The sequence below is a fragment of the Diabrotica virgifera genome, chromosome 1 (genome assembly GCF_917563875.1).
Source record: "Diabrotica virgifera virgifera chromosome 1, PGI_DIABVI_V3a".
In the NCBI taxonomy this organism is placed as follows: Eukaryota; Metazoa; Arthropoda; class Insecta; order Coleoptera; family Chrysomelidae; genus Diabrotica; species Diabrotica virgifera.
In genome coordinates this window covers 259,768,127-259,793,255 of record NC_065443.1, presented here as the reverse complement: position 1 = coordinate 259,793,255, position 25,129 = coordinate 259,768,127, and the positions used below count along the sequence as shown (strand labels likewise).

The following is a 25,129-nucleotide window of genomic DNA, read 5'->3' as shown; positions in this document are numbered from 1 at the left end:
AGTGCGGAAAAGTTGTTTTTGGTAACAATAAAACATACTAAGCAAGAAAATATTTTTTTTATTTATTTTTCCGTTCGCGCATTGCACGTAAAACTACGGGAAAAAACAAAAAAAACTCGATTTTTTCCATATATTTTTGAACCATTTAACATGATATAAAAAACTCGTTCTAGCTTCCTTTTACTCACAATTATTGGTCCAAAACATCTTAAAAAATTTAGTTTGCACCAAAATATATAGAATTCCGTTCGCGCATCCTACTTAAAGTTTACAATAAATAGCGAAAATTCAGGTTTTTGCGATAATTTGTTTGGCTAGCTGAACATGGTATAATTATCGTATTCCAGTACCTTTGCCTCAAATATGTTCAAAATAACCTAAACAAAAATGTTGATGTTAATATATATAGTTTTAGTAATTTATAATCTAAAAAAAATCAAGTCTTTTTATAGCATGTTAAAACTCGACGGCTGTACGACACAGGTTAAACTGTCTGCTTGTTTCACCAGAACACAACGCACAGTAGTTGAGTTCGCTTCTGCAAGTGGATTTAACTGGTTAGAACTAGATCTAAGATTTGTTGCCTCACGTAACCCTCCCCTCTCTCACTAGTCGGCCATATTCCTTTCTCCCACCAGAACTCGGCCGCCAGTCTACCGCTGTCTGTCATAGTGCTACTAGTGTCACGATTTGTCTCAGTGTCTGATAGTTGTGTCTTGACTTTAATGTGTTATAATTTGTGTTGTACTATTACTTCGTTATGATATTGATAGTTTTTTGATCGTTATAAGCTTATTACGTGATTTAACATCAAGCAATGGAGAGTGAGTCAGAAACTATTCTCACTAGAGCTGTAATTGCCAAGTCTAGACAGGAGTTTTGTTGTCCTATAGTTGGTGAGCCTCGAAGCTTCCTACAGAATAAACTGCCAACTGGTGAGTGTGTTCTTCGGTGCTGTTTAGAAGAGAGGTACAAATTTGTACTAGAGACCAACAACAAGAGGAATGTAAGTTTTTCTAAAGTAGCTTGCACAGTCGCGAAACTAATACCTAATTGATTTGTATGAGAAAGCATCCATTCCCCCTTTGTCTTATAGCAGAATCATAACGCTTATTAATGCGTACTACAGTTCTTACACTACCCTAAGAAAGTCATACAACCAAGATAAGGATAAGGCTTTTTTTAAAACAAGGTTGGAGGAATTTAAACTTAAGGCTAAAAATCTGTTTGACGTTGCTGCTTGTAAATGCCCGATGAAGTGTATCTGTACTTGCAAAAAATCACCAGAAGCATGTCAGTGTGCGATTTCAATTGAATGTTTATGTGAAAAAAATAACAAAATCCCTGTTCTTGAAATGAGATTTTTTTATCTTCAAAGACACTTCAATCTAGGGAAAATTGGAGCTGTTGATAAAATAGTAACAAAAAAACTTACTGCAAAGGCCGAGCGGAAAGCTCGCGATCTTCAGAGACTTGCCAGTAGTAAAAAAGTCGATAAACAAGGAGAGTGTTCAAAACCCCGTTCTGAATGTAGTTCTGATGAAGAACTAGAGACAATGGAAGATGAAGACTACGAAGATGAATCCGCTAAAAAGCCTCCCTGGCAGATGAGGATAAAACTTAATGCGACCTCTCTAAACAGTTACAGGTTCGGTGTTTCAGATCGGGCTACAGCTCTTATAGCTTCCAGCGTTCTGCAAGATGTTGGCATGATAAAAGAGTCAGAATCTGCCTTTGTTGTAGATAAAAGTAAAGTCAGAAGGGAGAAGAGCCGTGTCAGTAGTGAGTTAAAAAATGAGTTCACTCCTCCCACAGAAAGCTGGGGTCTGTACTTCGACGGAAGAAAAGATGACACGTTGTTTATTGAGAAGTTAAATGCCAAGCAATTCAGAAGAACCTTAAAAGAAGAACATTATTCTCTCATAATGGAGCCTGGTTCAGATTTTATTGGGCACGTATCACCATCATCCAGTTCTTCCGCTGATATAACTCACAGTATAAGTTCTCAGTTGACAGAACTCTCAATGCCACTAGAAAACTTAGAAGTTGTTGGGTGCGATGGTACAGTAACCAACACTGGCTGGAAGAATGGTGTCATCCATCAGCTAGAAAAACATGTAGGGCGCCCTCTTCAATGGAGTGTTTGTTTACTTCATTTCAACGAACTTCCGTTTCGTCATATTTTCCAGCACATTGATGGCCAAACTACAGGGCCTAAGAGTTGTAATGGCCCAATCGGACAGCAGCTGATTTCATGTGAACGACTCCCTGTGGTTGATTATGAACCAATAGACTGTTTTATTCCAGAAATAGACAAAAGCACATTAAGCAAAGATCAACAATATTTGTTGGAAATATCAAGTGCAATAACTCTAGGGTATTGTCCGGAAGACTTAGCCGTTCGGGACCCTGGCCCTTTATCCCTTTCCAGATGGTTAACTGCTGCAAATAGAGTACTTAGACTGTACATGTACATAGGATCATCAGATCCCTCTGAAAACCTTAAAGAGATCGTTCATTTCATACTAAAGTCCTACATGCCTGTGTGGTTCTCAGTAAAGAAAAGTAAGTACTTTACAGATGGGCCTAGACATGTATATCAAGCCATACAAACATCGCGATATTTGTCCGAAGAGTTGCGTGAAGTAGTAGACCCAGTCATAGAAAGAAACGCATTCTTTGCACACACTGAAAACTTACTTTTAGCAATGCTTGTTGACGGGCGAGACCACATTCGGGAACTTGCCTACAGAAGAATTTTAAAATCCAGGCAGACCATCCCTAAGAAGAAGACCATACGAAACTTCGTCCCTCCGAAGATTAACTTTCTGGCAGGTGACTACACAGAAATAATACATTGGAGTGAATGTGTGCTGTACCCTCCTCCAATTCTGAGAAATCTTAAAGAAGAAGACATTAGGTCAGTTATTAGTTTAGATTCAAAACCAATGAGAGAAGTAGTAAAGTTTCCTTGTCACACACAGGCAGTTGAAAGGTGTGTGAAACTAGTAACTGAGGCTTCGTCTAAAGTTTGCGGAAAAGAAGCCAGAGACGGATACATCACGGCCACTCTAAAGTCTCGCTCAGTTATTCCACAGTTTTCAAAAAAATCTGATTTTAAAATGTTATAAACAAGTAAAAAAACACTGAGAATGAGATACAAACTACTTTGTAAATAATTGTATAGTAATGTAGATATGACACACCTTACATTTGGAAGGTTGGTTGGGTAGGGTGTGGGTGGGGCTCAAAGTGCAACCACCTCCACGTGGTGAGTCCTGGGTAGTTTTGTATTACAAAACTAGCGAAGTGTTGCACATAAGAATGTTGAAAAAAAAATTAAAACAATATATTTAATTAGTTGTATACTTTATTTTCCATTGTTTTGAACCATAAAGAGGCAAACAAACTGGAAAACATTGATTATAAGATGTTCAAATACAACAAAAAAATGATCGCAAAAACCCATATTTTCGCTATTTATCACAAACTTTAAGTACGATGCGCGAACAGAAAACTATATAGTTTGGTGCAAACTAAATTTTTTAAGATTTTTGGACCAATTGTGAGTAAAAAAAAGCTAGAACGAGTTTTTTATATCATGTTAAACGGTTCAAAAAAAAATATGGAAAAAATCGAGTTTTTTTGTTTTTTCCCGTAATTTTACGTGCAATGCGCGAACGGAAAAATAAATAAAAAAAATATTTTCTTGCTTAATATGTTTTTTTGTTACCAAAGGCAACTTTTCCGCACTAGAACGTTTCTAAAAAAAAAAAAAAGTTTTTTGTCGACCCACCCTACTGTATATACATAGTCACAAAAGGAATGAAAATATTAATATACAGAACTCTCAAGCCAGTACTCACATGCCAGAAACGAGGACGAGGACAAAAGGTGATGAGGAAGTTTTAGTCTTTATGAACGTAAAATCCTCAGACATGTGAAGGCGTGCAGGAAAACGGATTAGGGCGTAGACGCATTAACCCTTAAACGCCCAAGGGTGGGTCAAAAATGTCCACCTAATGCGTATTCCCTTATAACATATTTATTACGGGTTTAAAAATTTTGAAAAAATTATTTATTGTTAAAAAGACAGCCCTTTATCGAATGTTAATTTGGTTCTACCGATATTTTTGAAAATAAAAGTAGCATCTTGAGTTAAATATGGGTGGGCATAAAAAGTACACCCTTGGTAAAACTTTTTCCTAAAGGTTTCTATATAATTTCTCGTGAGTAGAAAGTTAACCCATATAATTATCGACGTATAATTACATAATCTACATAACTATCCGCCAATGAGGAGGCTGAAAGGAAGAATGTGGAGAAAATCGACAAATCTGAATTACTGGCTTTTATTGGTATGTTAATTTTGATGTATATTGTAATTTTGTTGCAAGGTTTGTAAATTGTTTATATTAATATTTTGGAAGATGCTGTGTTTATTAAGCATAAGATTCTTAAGTTTAATTCATTTCCAACAACTCTCAATAAATATATTAGCTATTTTCGAGGTGGACATTTTTTACCAACCCATGGGCATACATGGAACCTAAAAAAGGTTGGGGGGTTTAAGGGTTAATTCTGAGCTTTACCGCCTTTATAGTGAGCCTACATAGTATTGGTAGGTCTATCAAAATAAACAGGCTGAGGGGGCTAGCCCACTTAGAGATAATGATCGAGATGAGCCGTCGAAACACATTTATAACAAAAGACTGGATCATCATCATGCAGCCTCAAAAGTCCACTGCTGAACATAGGCCTCCTCCCCTCGTTTCCAACCCCATCTATCCTGCGCCGCTCTCATCCAGTTTTTATTTACCTTTCTTAAGTCGTCAGTCCATCTTGTAGGCGGTCGACCGACGCTTCTGGGAAAGACTGGATCGAGTGAGGGAAATAGAAAGGCAGGCACAGAGCAGCCTAGGTCGAAGACGACTAAGGCCGATGCCACATTATGCGTTTTGACCGGATGCGTTTCCGACGCATCCGGTGAAAACGCATAGTGTGACAGATCGGTCCGGTTGCGTTGGAAGCGGATGCGTTTTGAGTCATCGGTACGCGCTTACTACCTGCACCAGACTAAACGCATAGTGTGACAGGTCGGTCCGGTTGCGTTGGAAACGGATGCGTTTTCACCGCATCCGTTTAAAACGCATAATGTGGCATCGGCCTTAGGAGTATTAAGAGTATGAAATTGAAAAACCAAGACGAAGGATAGGAAGGATGAAAGCTGATTCTAGAACAGGCCAAGACACAATGGGTTGTAGAGCCATTTTTTTTGTTGATCTTACTTTTTGGTTTTATTATAAAAAGTAACCCTAAAAGTCACATAAAGAACTAAAAATGTCATGTATTTATTGGCCAGATTTAAAAAATATATTTTACAAATTTAAATGTTAGTGGAGTCACTGAAGGTGAATATGAGGTATTACCTCCGATTTCGTTGAACCTCCATCGATTTGCATGAAAATTGGTGAGTGGTTAGAGGATATCTCAAGAAACAAAGATGATATGGTGCTAACTTGCGCTTTTACCCTGGGGGTGGATGCCACCCCTTCTCGGGGGTGAAAATTATTTTATTAAAAATAAACCCATAATTCGATAGAGGGACAAATTTCAAGCAAAATTTGTTATATAAAGTTTTTAAAATAAATCAAAAATTTTTGAGTTATTAAAGATCAAAATTTTTAATTTTTCTTGAGAAAAATGCATGCTTTTAACCAATTTTTCATCAATAACTGAAAAATTGTAAGTTTTTACAAAAATGTTATTCTTATCAAAATTGAAGCTAATAAAAAATAAAATAAATCTCTTACTAGAAAAACCTTTTAATGTTGACTAAAAGTGAGTTATAGGTAATTGAATGTATATTTTTTTCGGCGAGTAAAAAACTCTAAGTTTTCAAGCTGAAATAATGGGAAATTGATGCATTTATGACATAAACTCATTAAACATTTGTCAAAGTACTTAAAAATATCTATCAAATGAGCCCCCAAATATGTTGATAGCTTTAAAATTTATGTTCAAAAATTTTTTCAAGATTTATCAAAAATTTTCCAAAAAATGTTATTGTTTTTTTAATAACTCCGTTTTTTGTTTACGGTATCAGGTTTATCTAAAAACTGTTTGAAAGTTAATTCCAAGTGCTATTTTATCACGTTGAACCTAATTTTCTAAACCTTACTTTTTTAAAAAATAAAATGTTAAATAACCCCGGTTGCATGGTTCCCACAGCAAAATTTAAGATTTAAACGTTTCTATCTCGGTTATTTTTTACCCTATAGAAATTGTATAACAGGTAAAATATTTGCCGCAGAAAAAACTAAAATTTGGTTATATATAATTTTTTACGTATATTGAGTATTTTTGGAGTTATTATCAAAAGAATATGAGAATTACAATAATTTTAAAAATTATGATTTTTTTAAATTATTTCTTTTTTTCAAAAATATGCATTCTGAACCTGTCAAAATTATCGAAAACATTATTTATGCTAATATAAAGAAGTTCTTGTAAGGATTACTATAAATTTTAATTTTTGTGGAAATGGCGTATGTTCTATTTTTCACTTTTTCCTAAAAAATTCGAAACGGTTTTTTTATTTTCATTATAACTTACTTAATTTTGACGATATTACCTTGTTCTGAAGCTCATTTGATAGGTATTTCGAAGTACTTTGACAAATGTTTAGGAAGAATATTTTATACATTGCATCGTTTTCCCGTTATTTAAGCTTGAATACTTAGATTTGAGTACTCGTCGAAAAAAAAAATACACATTCAATTGCCAATAACTCACTTTGAACTAACATTAGTTTAGTTCTTTATGTGAGAAATGTATTCAATTTTTTATTATCTTCAATTTCAGTAATAATAACTTTTTTGTAAAAGCTTATAGTTTTTGACTTATACGTGAAAAACCGATTTAAAACATGCATTTTTCTTCGAAAAAATAAAATCTTTGATCTTTAATAACTCAAAGAGTGTTGATTTATTTTAATAACTATATATAACAAATTTTGCATATAATTTGTCCCTCTATGGACATATGGTATTATTTTTAATAATATAATTTTCACCCTCGAGAAGGGGTGGCATCCACCCCCAGGGTAAAAGCGCAAGTTTTCATTTTGTCACCTTTGTTTCTTGAGGTATCCTCTAATTGTTCACAAATTTTCATAAAAATCTATGAAGGATCAACGAAATCGGAGGTGAAAACCTTCAGTGACTGCAATATGTAATAATTATGATGTATTCGTACTTTGAGACACCATCTTCAATAAATCAGTTAATGTTTAATTTTTCAGAGTCCGCTTTGAGCCTGTTTAAATATTTTTCGAGTTCAATAATCATTTCTTTATCTTCAATACTTGTGTACCTCACAAGATGTTTTTGAGGCAGGTCGGAATACAGCCTATGATGGGAAGGCAACAAAATTCTTGGGGAATACACAAAGACATCAGACCAATGACTTGGAAGCCGCTGTGACGGTATTGAATCAAGTAATTTTTTGAAGTCTTCTGGAGACAAGGTTGGAGAGTAGTTGAAACTCATGGAGGTAGTACACAGCACCTAAAAACAAACAAATTTATGCTTAGTTGATCCAGACTTGTTTATGTAAAAGTCTGGTGAATATGTACATCATTATTATTGCAACGGATGTAAATCACTAAAAAAGAACTTTATGAAAAATTTTGTATCTTTATTTTTTCTTTATTTATCTAAAATATTGTAAAAATCTTCTTGTTCTTTCCTTCACAGAAGTTTTGTTGAACGAGGTTCTGAGGTTATTTAACCAGGAGTGGGCGAACTGGAAAGCTGCCCATGGCGACTAATTTAGGGGCGGCAAATTTTAAAGGACTGCCAATTTTTGAAATTGAAAAAATAATAAATTATGTGTTTAATGTGACAAAAAATCAATATTATGAACAAGAGCGGCAAAATGCAACTGTAAAAAACGGGAATTAAATAAGTGAAACAATAACAATTGCAAGGTCCATTCGACGGGAAATCGATAACACCGCCTTCTTCTTCATCGCATAATAAAAGTGAGATCAGAACTAAATTAAATTCACTTAAAATTAAATTTACTGAAAATGGATATAATAATTGGAAACATATGGCTGAAGCTTTGTCCAGCCACGCTAATTCTCCAGCTCATCTACAGTCACAGCGACAGTGGTATAACTAGCAATTAGACTAGAATCGGGCAAACCCATAGACGAAGAAACACAAGAAGTTCTAAATTCAGAAGGTCGTCTTTGGAAAAATGTAAGGGTAAGCACATAACAAGTGGGTCGAGGTGTAGTTCGCGGTAGATGCCACTAGTTAAGTCACGGTCGATGTCGACAGCACATAGCAAGAAGGTCACCTGCGCTGTCAGTCGAGCTAAAACCACTATCAATTGGCTGTAAATAATCAGATCCTCCTTCATATTTCAAAAATTTACTGAAATTAATTACTTTAGAAATTCAAAAATAAACTGAATAAAAAACGGGATTATATAAAAAGACTCATCAACTATATCAACTCAGATCAATCTTGCAGGCCGCGCAGTAGACACCCAAGTAGCAATTTGTCGACGCGACAACGTTGTCTACCGCGTGGCAACGTTTTGTTACAACGTTGTTATTGCCTAGAAAACGACCCAATTTTGCACTAATTTGGTGGACGATTTTTGAGTTGTCTTGACGTTGCCTAGGCAACCTTAAGCGTTGCATAAGACAACTGAAGCGACTATAAAAAGTGCCTGCGTGCAATGGTTGCTCAAAGAGTCGGACTGGTTATGTTTTTTTACCTATATAAAAAGTAAACTATTTTGACATCATATCAGGTATTTAAATTTATATAATTACATAAATAAGGACTTAAACAAAATTACCTGATGTGAAATTTATAAACGCATCTCAGATTACCGTCAAATATGGATATTCCACCTTTAAAAAACACACGCGCTCATTTTTTATCACCTTTTTAACAAAAAATATGTAAATTTAAAAAATCTAATTTTAATATAAAAGCCAGAATTTATGTTAAAGATGTTTTGTATAAATTTAATGTATTGATGGTGCTTTTCAAGGTATTAGAAAATGCCTGCATTTTTTATATTTTGTGTTTTTATTTTCTTTACATCCCAAAAAAATCAAAATGGTGCATTAAACAACATTACCAATATTACTTAAAATATACCTTATTACCAACCATAGACGGATGAGACAACCGAGAACTCCAATCGCCGACCAAACACGGCCTGGACCGACTACCGACTATCCCAACCACTTTAGAACGCACTCTCTTATTGGGTGACAGAGGTCATGTGACCAGTGCAATGAAGTGCATCATTTCTCTTTAACAGCGTTGCCACATTTAGTAGATATCTACTGTTTTGGTATATTTTTGATATTATTTAAAAAATTCTAGTAGGCAATGTTTTTATTAGATGTTTGGTATATGTCAATATTTTGTTATCACTAAAATAAAATTTGCTTTTTAATAGTATTCACCCCATTTCTAAATTAATTTTCAGACATTTTGTTACAATTTCCCAATGTCATTACCGAAAATAAGATTCAGGACGTAGATGATGATAATAGATGGACAGAGAATAGACGAGGCGGAAACGGCGGGTTCGTTGGGAAAATATTCCCATGAGATATTTTTGCATAATCACATTCGTGAGACATCCCAGAATAAGGTTCAAGAAGTCGCCCACGAGAAAAGTGGGCCAATTTTTTTTTAACAATTTTTTTTTAATCAAATTGCAAAAATAAATATTTTGGCCCGGACTAATTTTTTTTTAGATTTTTTGGACCATTCTGTCACGCGAAAATGGCCATTTTTAAGGCTTAATAAGTCGGTCAAAAATTATTATTTTGAAAGTCAGAAAGTGACTAAATCAAAGTTTAAAGTCGCCGTTACATGATCCCGAAGAAATCTGTTTCATTAATTTACTACTAAGCTGTTATTTTTAATTAACAACAATGAGTGGTTGTATCGTATTGACGCTGCCTGCTGTAAATGTGACTGCTGGAATAGCTTCTCTATCGCACTCAGCATTTACAGCCCCGCACACGTGAATGGCGCTTATTATTATTACTTAAAAATAACAGCTTAGTAATAAAATAATGACAAAAATTTCTTCAGGATCTTGTAGGGGGGGCTTCAAACTTTGATTTAGTCATATATTGACTTTCATAATAATAACTTTTAACCGAGTTATTAAGCCTTGAAAATCGCCGTTTTTCGTTTTTTTTTCAATTTTAAATTGCTTATAAGTCGAAAACGATCAACTTTAGAGAAAAATTAGTAGAGACCTTTTTTGTCCAGAATGGTCCAAAAAATTAAAGAAAAAATTGCTCGGGCCAAAAATATTGATTCTTGCAATTTGATTAAAAAAAAAATTGTTAAAAAAAATTGGCCCACTTTTCACTTAGGCGACTTCTTGAACCTTATTCTGGGATGTCTCACGAATGTGATCATGCAAAAAAAATTTCATGGGAATATTTTTCCCTTCGAACCCGCCGTTTTCGCCTTGTCTAGAAATGAAACTGGTAAATACCAAATCTAGGTAAATAAGGAAATCTTCATATAATTGGTTTGGAGAATTTTCAAAATGATTGTAACGCTCGGTTTCATAATCAGTTTTTTAAATTTTAAGTAAGTTGGTACCTCTACCTTTATCACAATTCATATATGGGTAAATGTCAACTTTAAAGTGAACTTTACTTAATGTTTACTTTAAGTTGATTATGAAATCGGGCGATTTTGACAAGTAACCGTTAACACAGATTTTACTGTATTTACAGGGCCTAAAAAGATTCTACTGATTTCTATTGATTTTTTGAAAGCAAAACTACTCTCCGCTGCAAGATAAAATTCGGATGAAATTCAGACAAAATATGTACAAAAAGTACATATTTTGTCGGAGTTTCAGCCAAATTATCTTGCAACGGATATAGTACTGCATGAAAGAGTAAGAACTGGCCTGGCAACCCTGTCTAGCAAAGCTGATACAAAGATTAGAGCTTATCAAATATACTGATAAAACAATGGACAATGGAGAAACCAGCTAATAAAAAACAAATAAACAGGTTGTTAAATAAATCGAAAATTTCCAGCAAAATAAAATATAAAATAATAAGAAAAAAGTAAGGTTATAAAGTAAATTCTTTTTTTGCTCCTGAAGTTGCCGTAAACGTGTCACATATCTATAGAACTATAAAGGCCCTGTGGTCGTGAGAGACAACTACCTAGTCGGCCAGAAAACCCATGGGCGTAAATTAGTTTAGCATTATAACGTTTTTAAGTAGTTGCGATTGTTGAAAAAACTTGACTGTGATATGTAGTTGTCACAATAGTAATAACTTAGTTGTCCATATAACTAAAAATATTACTGACATCGTAATGTCAGTCGGGTTAGGGGTCGTTGGCCGAAACAACTGAAAATGCTCTCGGGCAACGTAATATACAGTGCATTTGTTTGTACTGACAACCAATGCGTCGAAAAATTGCTACTTGGGCATCCATGTAAACAAACTCATTTTATTTTCAAAAGCATCGATGTAAACCACGAAGCGTTAATAACCGCTAGGAATTCCAAGATTTTATTGGTTAGAACTACCCACGTGATATCTGTGTTCGTATTGGTCAAATGATTAAGGCCGTCCGTACATGAGTCGATCCCATGAGTCCGAAAGTAAGTACGAGCCCTGCGGCACAAGCGATTGCTCTCCGCACACTAGTCGATTCAGTTTGCTCACATCTTTTTTATTTATCAACCCAAACGACTATTTAGATCTGTAAAAAGTACGGTATTGTTATTGTTACATTTTTAGTATCATTTGTATACAATGAGCATTATACAATTGAGGGTTCTATTTCCCCAACGAATTTTATAATAAACACCTAGAAACAAAAGTTCAATGTTTTCCGCATTTTATATTAAAAACAATATATTTCCACAAAGTTAGTAGGTAGTACTACAATCAATGAACATAACATGCACCGATCTTTAAATAAAAGTAAAATTTCATTCAGCGCAAAAAAACAACAAAAAACGCTGGACGGAAGGGCCGCCCGAGAACTTTATCGTACCGATCTATTATCGCTATCGTACTAGATACTGGCATTCTATAAAAATAACAAAGTTACTCGTTATTTTGATATTTTAGAAACACCTTGTATACCTGAAAATATTTTATGGTTCTACGCATCATTAATTCCTGCATTTGAGAAAATCTTCGATGCCATATTTCGGGGACACACTATAGATTATTGCATAAATCAATAGAATATTAGTCATACTTGCATTTCAAATTAGTTCAGTTTTCTGAGAAATTAATAGTTTACAATATTTGCATTTTACTACATGGATTTTAATGAAATTTTGGGAGTAGCCCAATCTCCTAATTCAAAGGCTAGGATTCGTATCCTATATACTATATACTATAGCGCTTTTATCATCGGGGCGGTTCCCACCACTTCGCGTGGATATTTTATTTTCGAATTGCATGGAGCAAAAGGAAGAATTTTAAGAAAATTTAAAAATGCGCTCTATAATTTGTTCTTTTTTTTTCAAAAATCTTTCATTTTAAACCCGTCCAACTTTTTGAAAGTAGAAATAACACTATATTAAGAGGTATTGCAAAAGAAAAACAATGCATTTAAATTCTGGTGGATGAGGGGTTAAATGTATGTACTTCTCATTTTTCTTTAAAGTACATTAGTCATATAACTTTTTGCACCATATCTCGCTTAGTTTGAATGTAAGCGACATTTAACGGTGCTCGTTTTAAAGGCCTTTTCAAACACTACAAAAGTATGAGACTTTGAGCATGCACCAAAAAACAAACTCTTTTTACGTACCATATCTCTTCTTGTATTATATGTAAATAGAAAATTTACGAAGGAACGGATCTCTTTGTTATTTATAATCTAAAAAGAAAATTATATAGTGTTTTTAGTTTGATGCATAGTTTTTAAGGTATTCACAAAAAACCGTCCGAAAACGTGTCATTTTTAAATGAAAATGGCCAATTTTCAACTACGCATAACTCAAAAAGTAATGAGTTCTCAAAAAAAAGTATAGATCAATGTTTACTTAAAAATAGGTTCTCTAGCCACTTCCATGCTTATTTTGACCAACAAATTTTCTACCACCTTGAAGGGGTGGGAATTGCCCCAAGATAAAAGCTCCATAGTATATAGGGTAGATTTTGTTTCTTGAGCTATTCCCTACTTACTGTGAAAATATCAAGTATATCGATGTAGTAGGATGGAATTCGGAGCAAAATACTCTCATGACTGCCCTATAATAATGCTCTGCTATGATCGTGTGAGAGAGGACACACATAAGATTCTAGCAAAATTTCTATTTTCTGTAACTTTTCGAGTTTTTGAGTTACAGCAACGAGTTTTATGTCATTGGAAAGGTAATTTTGCATTCTTTCAAAATGTGTAAAAATATACAGGGCGCTTTTAAAATATTAAGATTTTTTTTCATTTCCGGTTCAACGGGAAGCCATATTGTAGATAAAATTTATTGCGATAATAGATAATAAAGTACTATGTATGTCTGCCAAATTTCAAATTTTAGTTTCTATCACAGAGGAAGTTACGGGCACTCGAATATTTTTTTATAAAAAATTCATAACTCCCCTCCTATGAGGAGTTAAGAAATCTGACTAATGTTATTCAATTTACCGATAGGATATCAAAAATATATCAAAAAATAAACAAATTCCTTGGAGCCATTTTGAGGAAATCTAGTTCAAAATTATGTCAAATTTTGACCCCTTAAATATAGGCAACCCATAACTTTTTCTGAGAAACGATATTATTCCTGTTGTATTCCCATCTTTAGGCTATATAAATATTTTTTCAAATTAAATTTATCTTAAACAAGTTTTTAGATTGGTAGGGAAATGTGTCGGGTGGGCGGTCAGCCATGCTGGCCGCCATTTTGGATTTGGAAATGTCAAATTCCGTATTTCTATCATAGAGGTATATATTAACATAGAGGGAGCCTACCTTCCGCGCTTCCTGACGACAAGATCCCATGGACTGGTTTGCTGCATCTCTTTCTAACACATTGTATCGAACTTGACAAGGAAAAAAGAGAAGACGGGTAACACCCATTTAAAACACACGTTCCAAAAGTGAAGCCAGTTTTTGGTTTGTTTGTCACCAGAAACATGGCGGTCACGTCAAAAATAACAATGGGTTGCCAGTGGTGGGTGTTCGTTGAAGGTTAAAATTTCATAAAAATAAAGTAAATCATCATCCAAAATTCGTAATAAAAACATATGTATGTATTGAAACATATGTACGTAATATGAGCAACTTAATAAAACATTTACCGTACACAAATTCTTCATTTTAAATACATTTCATGTTTTTATTTTAAATACTCAATGCATAACAATACCACAAAGATACGCCGATGATCAAAATCTCTGGTGTCGGCTTGGCTTCACTTTTGGTCATAGGATTACTCGTCCTCTCTCTTTCCTTGTCTAAGGTATCGAAAATCTATGATGACATTCAGTGTGAACATAGGCACGGAAGAGGAGGACAACTGTAGCAGCTTTACTATGCGTAAGAGTGAAACAGCACTAATCCAAATAAAAAAGATAATGTCGTCACTTCGCTCTGAATGACACTCTCTCTATGCTAATATATAACTCTATGATTTCTATTTATATATCGATGAGCTAACTTTAAGTTAAATTTCATTCGTTTCGATCAAAATTTGCAAAAATGGACCCCAAATAACCCCCTATTTCGGCCCCCCTTTGAGAGATATTTTTCAAAAGCTTAGTTTCTCGACAAAATTCTCTTAAACTTACTCATACCGAATTTCATCGAAATCGGTCTAGTAGTTTTTGCTGGGCGGTGGCGACATACGTACGTACATACGTACATACTTCCGACATGTTTTTTTTATTTGCTTTTTAGACTGAGGGGGACTCAAAACGTCGAAAAAAAAGTGAAATCTGAAAAATTTTTTTTTGCACGATCCTATAACTTTATCTATTATACTCATACTTCGTATGTAGTACGATAAAGTAAAACAAATAAAATAAACTACCTATTATGACTAAAAACGTGCATCTCACTCGAACTTTCTCGTGCACTACGGATCGCAAGAAACGAGAGTCGTACAAGACGAGGAGATTTTGCAATCGTAAACGCCTCGTGTACGGAGCCCAATGCCACAACGAAGGAACTTGAGTGGCAGGGAGAGATCTACGCGATTTGAATCGAGTCGAGTGCTTCGAGCGTCGCTCCATGTGCGGACGGGCTAAGAATGACAGAGCGGGATATTTAAATACCAATATTGTATGCAAAGTGTCGTTTCAAGAAAACAAGTCTGCTGACCGAGGATAACGGATAAATATGTCTTGTTTATCTTACAATTGACAATTTTTGTGATAGTAATAAAAGTGTGGTAGAAAATCAATTAGTCCAGAAAGCCACTGCGCATCCGCTAGGAAAAATATTCTAATTCGGATTTTTTGCATAATCTTACTCAAAAAGGACTCCTTTTAACAAATTTGCATGTTGCCAGGACCAAAAGGTGGTAAAAAATTTTTTAAACGTTTTTTTTTTGTTTTTTTCCTAAAATTATTTTTTTTACATGGAAAAAAGTTTTTTTAGGTTTTTTGGATCATTCCAAACAGAAAAGGTCTTTAGTGACTTTTCTCTAAAAATAATAGTTTTTGACATATCGCACCTTTAATAAAAAAGCGAAATAACTCAAAATTCATGGTTTTCGAGATTTAATCATAAAGTGAAATAACTAGACGAGAAGAACCTGTACCGTTTAACAGCCAGGTTAAAATGATGAAAATGCGAGAGATAAATGATTTTCCCGCTTTTTTTTTACTAACGCCTTTGCACAAACCGGTACTCGTAAAGTGGTGGAATTCAGTTATACTCCAGCTGTGTTTGGAGGTAAGATATCCGGTATTTTCAAAGAAAGTGATACAATACGAAACAATTCTGTGTTTTACTAACGAGTAAGTATATTATTTGCTATCGCTTTTTAGAAAAGTGTATTCTTTCAGACTTATTTCACTTTATTAGAAAACTAGTTGAAGATTTGTTAGTTCATTTATGAGTTAGTTCATTTTAGTAGAAATTATTTCTTATTATGTGCCGTATTATTTCAACTTTATGCAGTTTCTTATCAAAAATTTAAAAAATTACTAAAGTACAATAAGTATTATTTCAATATACTACTATTATTTTATTAGATAGGTAGTTAGAAACCTTCACGTTTTTGACTTGTTTCACTTTATTATAAAATCAACAATAATTATTGTAATAGTAATACTTTTAATATGCAATGGTTTGATGTTTGCATTGATACTTATGTACTTATTTTTTGATAATCCAATTTAATTAGGTTCTTGTTGATTATCAGCTTCTTGTCTGAGTAACCGGTATAATATTTATACTCTTGTTTTAGAGTGGCGTCTTCTAGTCTAGAGCACAAAAATACTTGGATTAGTAGCGAAAAATTCGTCATTGGATAATAATTCCATCAATAAAAAACCCGTTAATAATAAATGTGAAACTACGGAAGAAGTAAGTTTCAATTTGTATTACTTTAATATATGTATAAACACACATTTTTTTATTATAAACTAAGGCTTTTACTTGTTTCTATCAAACAGTAATAGTATCTTACGTAATAATAGTAAACTTACGTATCTATGTCAAAAAATGCAAAAAAAACTATCCCCGCTCGTTGTCTGAAAGAGCCATGTACCGAAAAGTGCAGACTTAAGTGCTCCGATAATATCAATACAGCAAACAGATATGGTATTTTTTGCAAAATCTGGGAATTGGGCAGTTTGCTAAAGCAAAGAGCATACATAAATTCTTGTATGGATGATATTCAACCTAAGTACAGGTACACAAACGCTGAGAATCCTAGGCGCTGCAACCAGGCTTTCCATTTTGTTATAAATGATGTCAAAATTAGAGTGTGCAAAACATTTTTTAAATCAACTTTAGATATTTCTGAGCGCATGATTTTTACAATACAGACTAGGATTGATGCAAATGGTTTTGCACTGGATGATTTAAGAGGAAAACATGTCAAGCACAGAAATAATGATCCCGAACTGATAACCGACATCAAGGGGCATATTAATTCTATACGAAGGGTTGAATCTCACTGCCCACGCGTTTCTACTTCAAGAGAGTACATAGAAGGCAGCAAAACCATTAAAGATTTATACAATGATTTTAAATTAGAACAAGAGCGGAACATTAAAGGAATTGGTACATATATTACCTATTATAAAATATTTACTATTGAATTTAATATCGGTTTCTTCCAACCAAAAAAAAAAGATCAATGAACTGTTACAATTTAACGGTGTCCGAACTGTCAGAAAGAATCTAAGCAGGCATATAAAAATGTACACTGTTATTTTTGATCTAAATGTGATGCAAAACGAGGCTCCATAGAAATCGGTTCCTGCATATGGGCCTATTTAAAAAATATAAGTGAAGAGGGCGATGGTGAAAAAGAAGTCATATTCTATTCAGACAATTGCTGTGGACCAAAACAAGAATAAGTATATAACGTCGCTGTATTTATTAGCTGTGCACAAGTAGATGAATAAGGCGGATTCCCGACCACCATGAGAAAAAAGTGGTCCAGAATCGGCATGCCGGTTCCCGACCACTCGTGGTCCAGAATCGGCATACCGATTCCCGACCACCGTGCGGAAAAAGTGGTCCAGAATCGACATACCGATTCTCGACCATCGTGATACCTATCCATCAGGGTCCTTGGCATCGATGGCTCGTTGCATGTACAAGAAGTAAAAGAAGCGACCAACAATGACCAGAGGGTCGTAAGAAGATTGTTGATTTTGAAAAGGCAAGAGGCAATGTTTGCACCAACATGTGAAGTACATGACAATGGCCATTCTGAAAGTTTATAAAAATGTGAAATGCTATACAATCATCATCATGACAATGGCCCATTCTGAACGTATATAAAAATGTGAAATGCTATACGATCATCATATATAGGGCTGAAAATATAATATTTGTACAAAATTACGAAAAATCAAATATTTTGAATTATTTACAAAAATATTTTAAATAACAAGTTGTTGTTTATCAACATTCCGGATGTGGATGGCTGATAAGGAAAGAGTGCAGACGATATTTTTGCAACAACAGGAAACCGCTAAAGATATGACAAACCACATGCTAGAAGTCCGGATGTAGTCAGATGATAACATATAACCACAGATATTAGTATTATAAACTGTTATCAGTTTCCGGTAACCACAGTAACATATTTTTACAGGAAATGTGTTATCGTGGTTAACGGAAAAAATATGGAAGAAGATGAATTGACAGTTAATGTTGAACCTTGACCGAAGAAGAATTGACAGTTTGCTTCTGTGTCGCCACCGCTTTCATTTGACACCCCATACGTCAAAATCGGATCATTAGCAAAGAAGATATGCTGTAATGCCGTTTTGGCAATGTCTATGTGTGGTTGTTTTTGTCTCAACTTATTTTCCGTACAATAACATATTTTTTCCGTTAACCACGATAACATATTTCCTGTAAAAATATGTTATTGTGGTTACCGGAAACTGATAACAGTTTATAATACTAATATCTGTGGTTACATGTTATCATCTGACTACATCCGGACTTCTAGCATTGTGGTTTGTCATATCTTTAGCGGTTTCCTGTTGTTGCAAAAATATCGTCTGCACTCTTTCCTTATCAACCATCCACATCCGGAATGTTGATAAACATCAACTTGTTATTTAAAATATTTTTGTAAATAATTCAAAATATTTGATTTTTCGTAATTTTGTACAAATATTATATTTTCAGCCCTATATGATGATCGTATAGCATTTCACATTTTTATACATGTTCAGAATGGGCCATTGTCATGATGATGATTGTATAGCATTTCACATTTTTATAAACTTTCAGAATGGCCATTGTCATGTACTTCACATGTTGCTGCATACATTACCTCTTGCCTTTTCAAAATCAACAATCTTCTTACGACCCTCTGGTCATTGTTGGTCGCTTCTTTTACTTCTTGTACATTCAACGAGCCATCGATGCCAAGCCTGATGGATAGGTATCACGATGGTCGAGAATCGTTATGTCGATTCTGGACCACTTTTTTCCCACGGTGGTCGGGAATCGGTATGCCGATTCTGGACCACGAGTGGTCGGGAACCGGCATGCCGATTCTGGACCACTTTTTTTTTCCCGGTGGTCGGGAATCCGCCTTATTCATCTACTTGCACACGTTAAAAATTAAGAGAATTACACATACATTTTTAATAAGGGGCCACAGTCATAACGAAGCCGATAGTGTGCACAGTCTTATTGAGAAAGGAGTTAAAAAGAGCTTGAAATCTGGATATATTTACACTCCAGACCAATATGTAACTTTAACAAGGAATGCTAGAAAATCGAACCCACCTTTAATTGTGCACGAGATGAATTACCAATCATTTTATGATTTAAAAGGTTTGCAAGAAGAATTGGGGTATAACTTTACGATTAATACTGAGGGAGAAAATGTTAAGTGAAACGAAATCAAAGCAATACAGGTGAACAAAGATAATCCTACATATTTTTTATAAGACATCATACAAGGATGAGACTTATAAACAGGTAAATGTAAGGAACAAACGAAAAAAAAAATAGGATCAATAACGGAAATAGCACTCAAACCCGCCTATACAGAAAAAAAAATTGAGTACAAACAAACGGAGAGATTTGCAAGCATTGCTATCTAAAGGATTGATTCCTTCTTTTTACTCCCAATTTTATAATTCAATAATTTAATCGTTTTTTAAACGCTTTTATTTAGTTCAATAGTTTGCGTCAAATCTTCTGACGTTAATTTGACTCCCTTTTCTCCAATGCAAATGAATGAAAATTTGCAGACATATGCATTCGCGGGAACAATACACGAATAGTCAATAAAAAAAGATTTTTTATGTTTATTAATTGTTTAAATAAAAAAAAACAATTTTAATTGAAAATGCTCAAATTCTCTTGTTTTTTACAATGTAAAAGCTTGAAACTTTTACGGATTGCAGCTAATGATATGAACTATACATAATTTCACTTTTTACGTTAATTGTTTATGTTATGCTTAATAAATAAACAATAAAGTTTCAAATTTTTGCTGATTCCGACTACTTTTTATGTTAGTATAGTATTTTTACTACAAAAACGTTATTACGTAGGTCAAAATTTTTGACGTAAGAGAACTGTCAAAACATTAGAATGTGACTTTTCATCATGGCCACGTTAATGTCATTACTTGTCAGAGATATTTTTATTTGTTTTTGTTTACTGTACAAATAATATCTCTAGTTCTTTATTCTAATTAATGATGTCAATCGGATTTCATCAATTGCGGAAATATATCATTCATATCCCAAAATATTTGTTAATGTTAACGAAAATACATAATGATATTCCATAACATCAACTCTAGAATTGAATTTCTCTAGCACAGCTAAAATCCGACACCAACACAGAACTGCCCGATCTTGTATAAGCGTCCACATGGTATGTTAATAAGAAAAACGTAATCGCGATTGCATTGAGAATTTTATAATTATATTAATTAAATAACCAAAAACATTTATTGTTATCAATAATATAAATTTTCTAAACCAATTATTTAAGTTCAATATCCAACATAGCAATAATGAAAAGTCACATTCTAATGTTTTGACAGTTCTCTTACGTCAAAAATTTTGACCTACGTAATAACGTTTTTGTAGTAAAAATACTATATATCATATGTTTTATACATAATTTAATAAATGTGACGATATATTTTAATGTTCGAAAAGTGTAAAACTAAAAAGTAAAAAATAAAAAATATGAAAAAAAAATTTTTAGGAAACGCTTTTCTTTAGTTACGAGTGACTAAAATTAAAAATGTAAAAAAAACAACTAAAAAGCAAATAATAAAAAAAAATTGAAAAAATTTAACACATTCCTTAAAGAAAAGCGTGGGGCGAAAACCGTTTATTCGATGAAGACGCTCCATGCTTTTCTTTGACGAATGTGTTAGATTTTTTCAATTTTTTTTATTTTTTGCTTTTTAGTTGTTTTTTTTTACATTTTTAATTTTAGTCACTCGTAACTAAAGAAAAGCGTTTCCTAAAATTTTTTTTTATATTTTTTATTTAATTCATAATTCTAAGATAAACGTTGTGCCATATTTGAGAGTAGCCACACAAGTTTCTTGAAACAATCTATGTTATATTTTCGGTTTATTTTTAAAATGTATTAATATCTTTTCATTGTATTATTATAGTGTTACTTATGTTTTAGTTTAATTTTGTAATCAGGCCATTTTGTTAATAAAGATAAATAAACAAATAATCAGTATTTTATTATAAAGAAACCGAAAATTTATTTTGTGTTTAAGAAAATATAGAAACAACTAGGATTAATTCAGTGTCAACTCAAAGTTTTTACATCAAAACTGCAACAAACCTAATTGTTTATTTTATATGACAGTTCATTTAGCAATAAAAGAGCATCATGTAGAATTATTTCATCGGCGCAGAATATATGTTTAATCATAAAGTGAAATAACTATAAACTATCAAAAGAACAACACATTTGCACCCTTAACAATAGACGAGAGGATTAGAATTTACTTAAATCTAAGAGCTTACTAATTAAACTCTCCAAACCAACCTTTAGAATTCCTCTAACCCGTATGATTTTTGTGAAATTAATTTTTAACCTGTACTGTGCAAAACTTAAAAACTTTGACTGCAAATTCCCACAAACTGTGTTTATTGAGTTATTTCTTTTTTTTATTAAAGGTGCGATATAAGCGATTAAAAATTGTAAAATTGCGCAATTGGCCATTTTTAACCCTCAAAAACTATGTGAAAAACTGAAAATTTTAATGTTGCCAAGGTAGGTAGATATTCTTTAAACATCGATTGATGAAATTCCGAAGAGATTTTTGCAATACAGTATTCAAAACTCCTTTGTTTTTTAATTGCTAATCAAGCGTGCGCGACACTATTTTCCACCGACAGTATGGTGCAAATGAAAGGAATAAATTCGTTATTTCGTAAACCGGCGACTTTGAAGAAAAATCCCGAAATAGGTCGATTTTTATTTTTAAGTTATGATATTGTGGCATATATGGTATACTAGTGACGTCATCCGTCTGGGCGTGATGACGTAATCGATGATTCTTTTAAATGAGAATAGGGGTCGTCTGCTAGCTCATTTGAAAGGTTCTTCAATTCTCTATTCAGTAATATAAACATTTACATAATTATTTATACAGGGTGTCCAAAAAAATTTTATTAAAATAAATTATTTGATAAAAAAATAAGTAGAAGGACACTCTGTATAAATAATTATGTAAATGTTTACATTACTGAATAGAAAATTGAAGAACCTTTCAAATGAGATACCACACGACCCCTATTTTCATTTAAAAAAATCATCGATTACGTCATCACGCCCAGACGGATGACGTCACTAGTATACTATATATGCCACAATATCATAACTTAAAAATAAAAATCGACCTATTTCGGGATTTTTCTTCAAAGTCGCCGGTTTACGAAATAACGAATTTATTCCTTTCATTTGCACCATACTGTCGGTGGAAAATAGTGTCGCGCACGCTTGAGTAGCAATTAAAAAACAAAGGAGTTTTGAATATTGTATTGCAAAAAAATTTTAGGAATTTCATCAATCGATGTTTAGAGAATATCTACCTACCTTGGCAACATTAAAATTTTCAGTTTTTCACATAGTTTTTGAGGGTTAAAAATGGCCAATTGCGCAATTTTACAATTTTTAATCGCTTATATGTCAAAAACTATCATTTTTAGAGAAACTATTGTACCTATATAGGTAAGTGAGGTTTAATCAACCTACTTTTGACCCCAGAATCCGTGGTATAATTTATGACCAATCTTTTCAGGACTAAACATCCCCAACTACACAATATTTTATATATTAAAGGCTTTCGCTACATCATTTGTTTAAGTAATGGAAACTGAAAGCAGGATCTTCTTAAGATTAAACATAGTTTTAATAATGTTAAACATAAGACATAAACTAGTGATGACTATGATTTCTACCAACTAAATAACGAAGTGTAAAGTTGGTACGTACCAATAGTAAAACAGAAATTATCAACTTCATCTTTACACTAATGTAGAACAATTTTCTACAACTGTATGAAAATCTCTATTTTTGGTTACTTTATACTGAAAAGTTGTGCGTGGTTATGATTAAAAACTATATTGATAACTATAAAATTAACTTCTACCTACTAATACTAAAAACAATATCTTATTATCTGAGATTCACCACAATTTATATTAATTAAAATTTTAATAAATTGGGAAGATCAAAATTTTGTCGAAAACCCCACTGTTTTTAATTATAAACGAAAACCAACACCCATAGACTTTATACCGTGTAGATCTATAGAACTGTTTAGATCAATGAAAGGAGGTTTTTATTTGTTTCATAGATTATGAGAAAGCATTCGATAATGTAAAACGCGAACTAATGATTAAATACCTAAAAGAGTTAGGATTGGATGCCAAGTATAGGTATAAGCATTATCGCTAATCTGTACGGAACCAGACAGCAACAGTACGTCTTCAAAATTTCAACGAAACATAAGATTTCTCAATTAACCCTTAACTACAGACATCCCAATATTATCACGTAACTACAGACTCCCGGTATTTTTTACCGGTCATTATAAAATAGAGTCAAAATATAAAGTTAATAATAAAAAACAAAAACGTTTTGCATTATGTGTTTTTATGGAGTCTCTAGATATGTGAAAAATGGTAAAATGAGTGATTTTAATAATATAATACAAGATTTTTGAAGAATAATATATTAAACCAGAATTTTGGTAACATTTTTGGTCTATTGAAACAAACGGCCATAAATGCTATGGACAAAAATTTAAACTTTTTTTTAACAAATAAACGTAACATAGAATCACAAAGGAAATATAAAATAGCATCCACGAAAATTTTTACATCCATGAAAAAAAATCTGCAAGGGGTAAAATTGTAATAAAATTAAATGGCAATTCCATTTTTGCAAAGTGGCCTCAAAATTTTTATCTTCAAATTTAACCTTCATTGAAGGTCCAGGATGTCTTCCACAGTCCATTTGTTTACTTTCTCCCCAAAAACACAAAAAAAGAATGTAAACATTTCAGATTTACAAATATAGTACTCATATAAAAATACTCCCTTAACACAGACATCCGGTAATTTTTACCGGTTAAGATTTTTGATGTGTACCAGAAAAGAAAATATTGACAATACACAATACACGCTTTGACTAGCATTGTTATACAAACTGCCCGAGAGGTACAGAGACACATGAACTTGTAAGTTGTGAGGTTACCACGAAATCCACATTTTGAGAATGCCCGCCGGTAAAAAATACCGGATGTCTGTAGTTAAGGGTTAAAAAATGAGTAAAGCAAGGTTGCATATTTTATCGAATGTCATTTAATTTATTATATCATCTTAAAGAACTAAAAAACTAAAATCCTTTATAAAATGTATTTTTATTTATTTAGTAAAATTTCCTAAAAAGGGCTACAGGCATCACAAGCAGAACTATTTTTCAATCTAATAACAGATCATCACCGATTTTAATTTTGCAAATTGCAAATGAGAGCTACAGTATTCTTCTCTATTAATTTATATAAAAAAATCTCTCCACTTTATGTTCAGTTCTGCAATATTTTGAAAAAATGAATTTTTTTTGCGAAAAATCTATGAAACCGATCTTAACCAAATTATTAACATTATTGTTTTACTATATCATTTAACCCATTTAGCGCCAAAGGTGCGAAAACGCACCATTATTTTGTAGAATATTTTTTTGACAATTCGTTAATTTTTTTTAAATCTTTGTATTTTTTAAGCAACCAGAAGATATAAGTGTAACTAAATTTAATTTTGTTTAATTTCCAAACTCATGCTTTCATCACAAAAATATTTTCTAAATGTCCGACATTTTCAATCCTTCGACACAACTTTATTTTTACTGTAGTAATTTTATTGGCA

General features: G+C 32.9%; 1 protein-coding gene across 1 annotated transcript; it reads right to left on the bottom strand.

Moving 5' to 3' along the window:
- Positions 1–5,329: 5,329 nt before the first annotated feature.
- LOC114333131 (uncharacterized) lies at positions 5,330–23,329 on the bottom strand. Its single transcript, XM_028282960.2, has 2 exons — positions 23,193–23,329; positions 5,330–7,568 (listed from the first exon to the last, which is right to left on the bottom strand). The coding sequence occupies exons 1-2, from the start codon at positions 23,220–23,222 to the stop codon at positions 7,281–7,283; spliced, it is 318 nt and encodes a 105-aa protein (XP_028138761.1). The 5' UTR covers positions 23,223–23,329; the 3' UTR covers positions 5,330–7,280.
- Between the last annotated feature and the right edge of the window lie 1,800 nt (positions 23,330–25,129).

Excerpts from the sequence above, each read along its gene's own strand:
- LOC114333131 (XM_028282960.2), bottom strand. The coding sequence starts at position 23,222 with ATGAAGTTGATAATTTCTGTTTTACTATTG. Across the intron at positions 7,569-23,192 it reads TAATTTCTGTTTTACTATTG|GTGCTGTGTACTACCTCCAT; the intron begins GTACGTACCAAC and ends GTTTGTTTTTAG.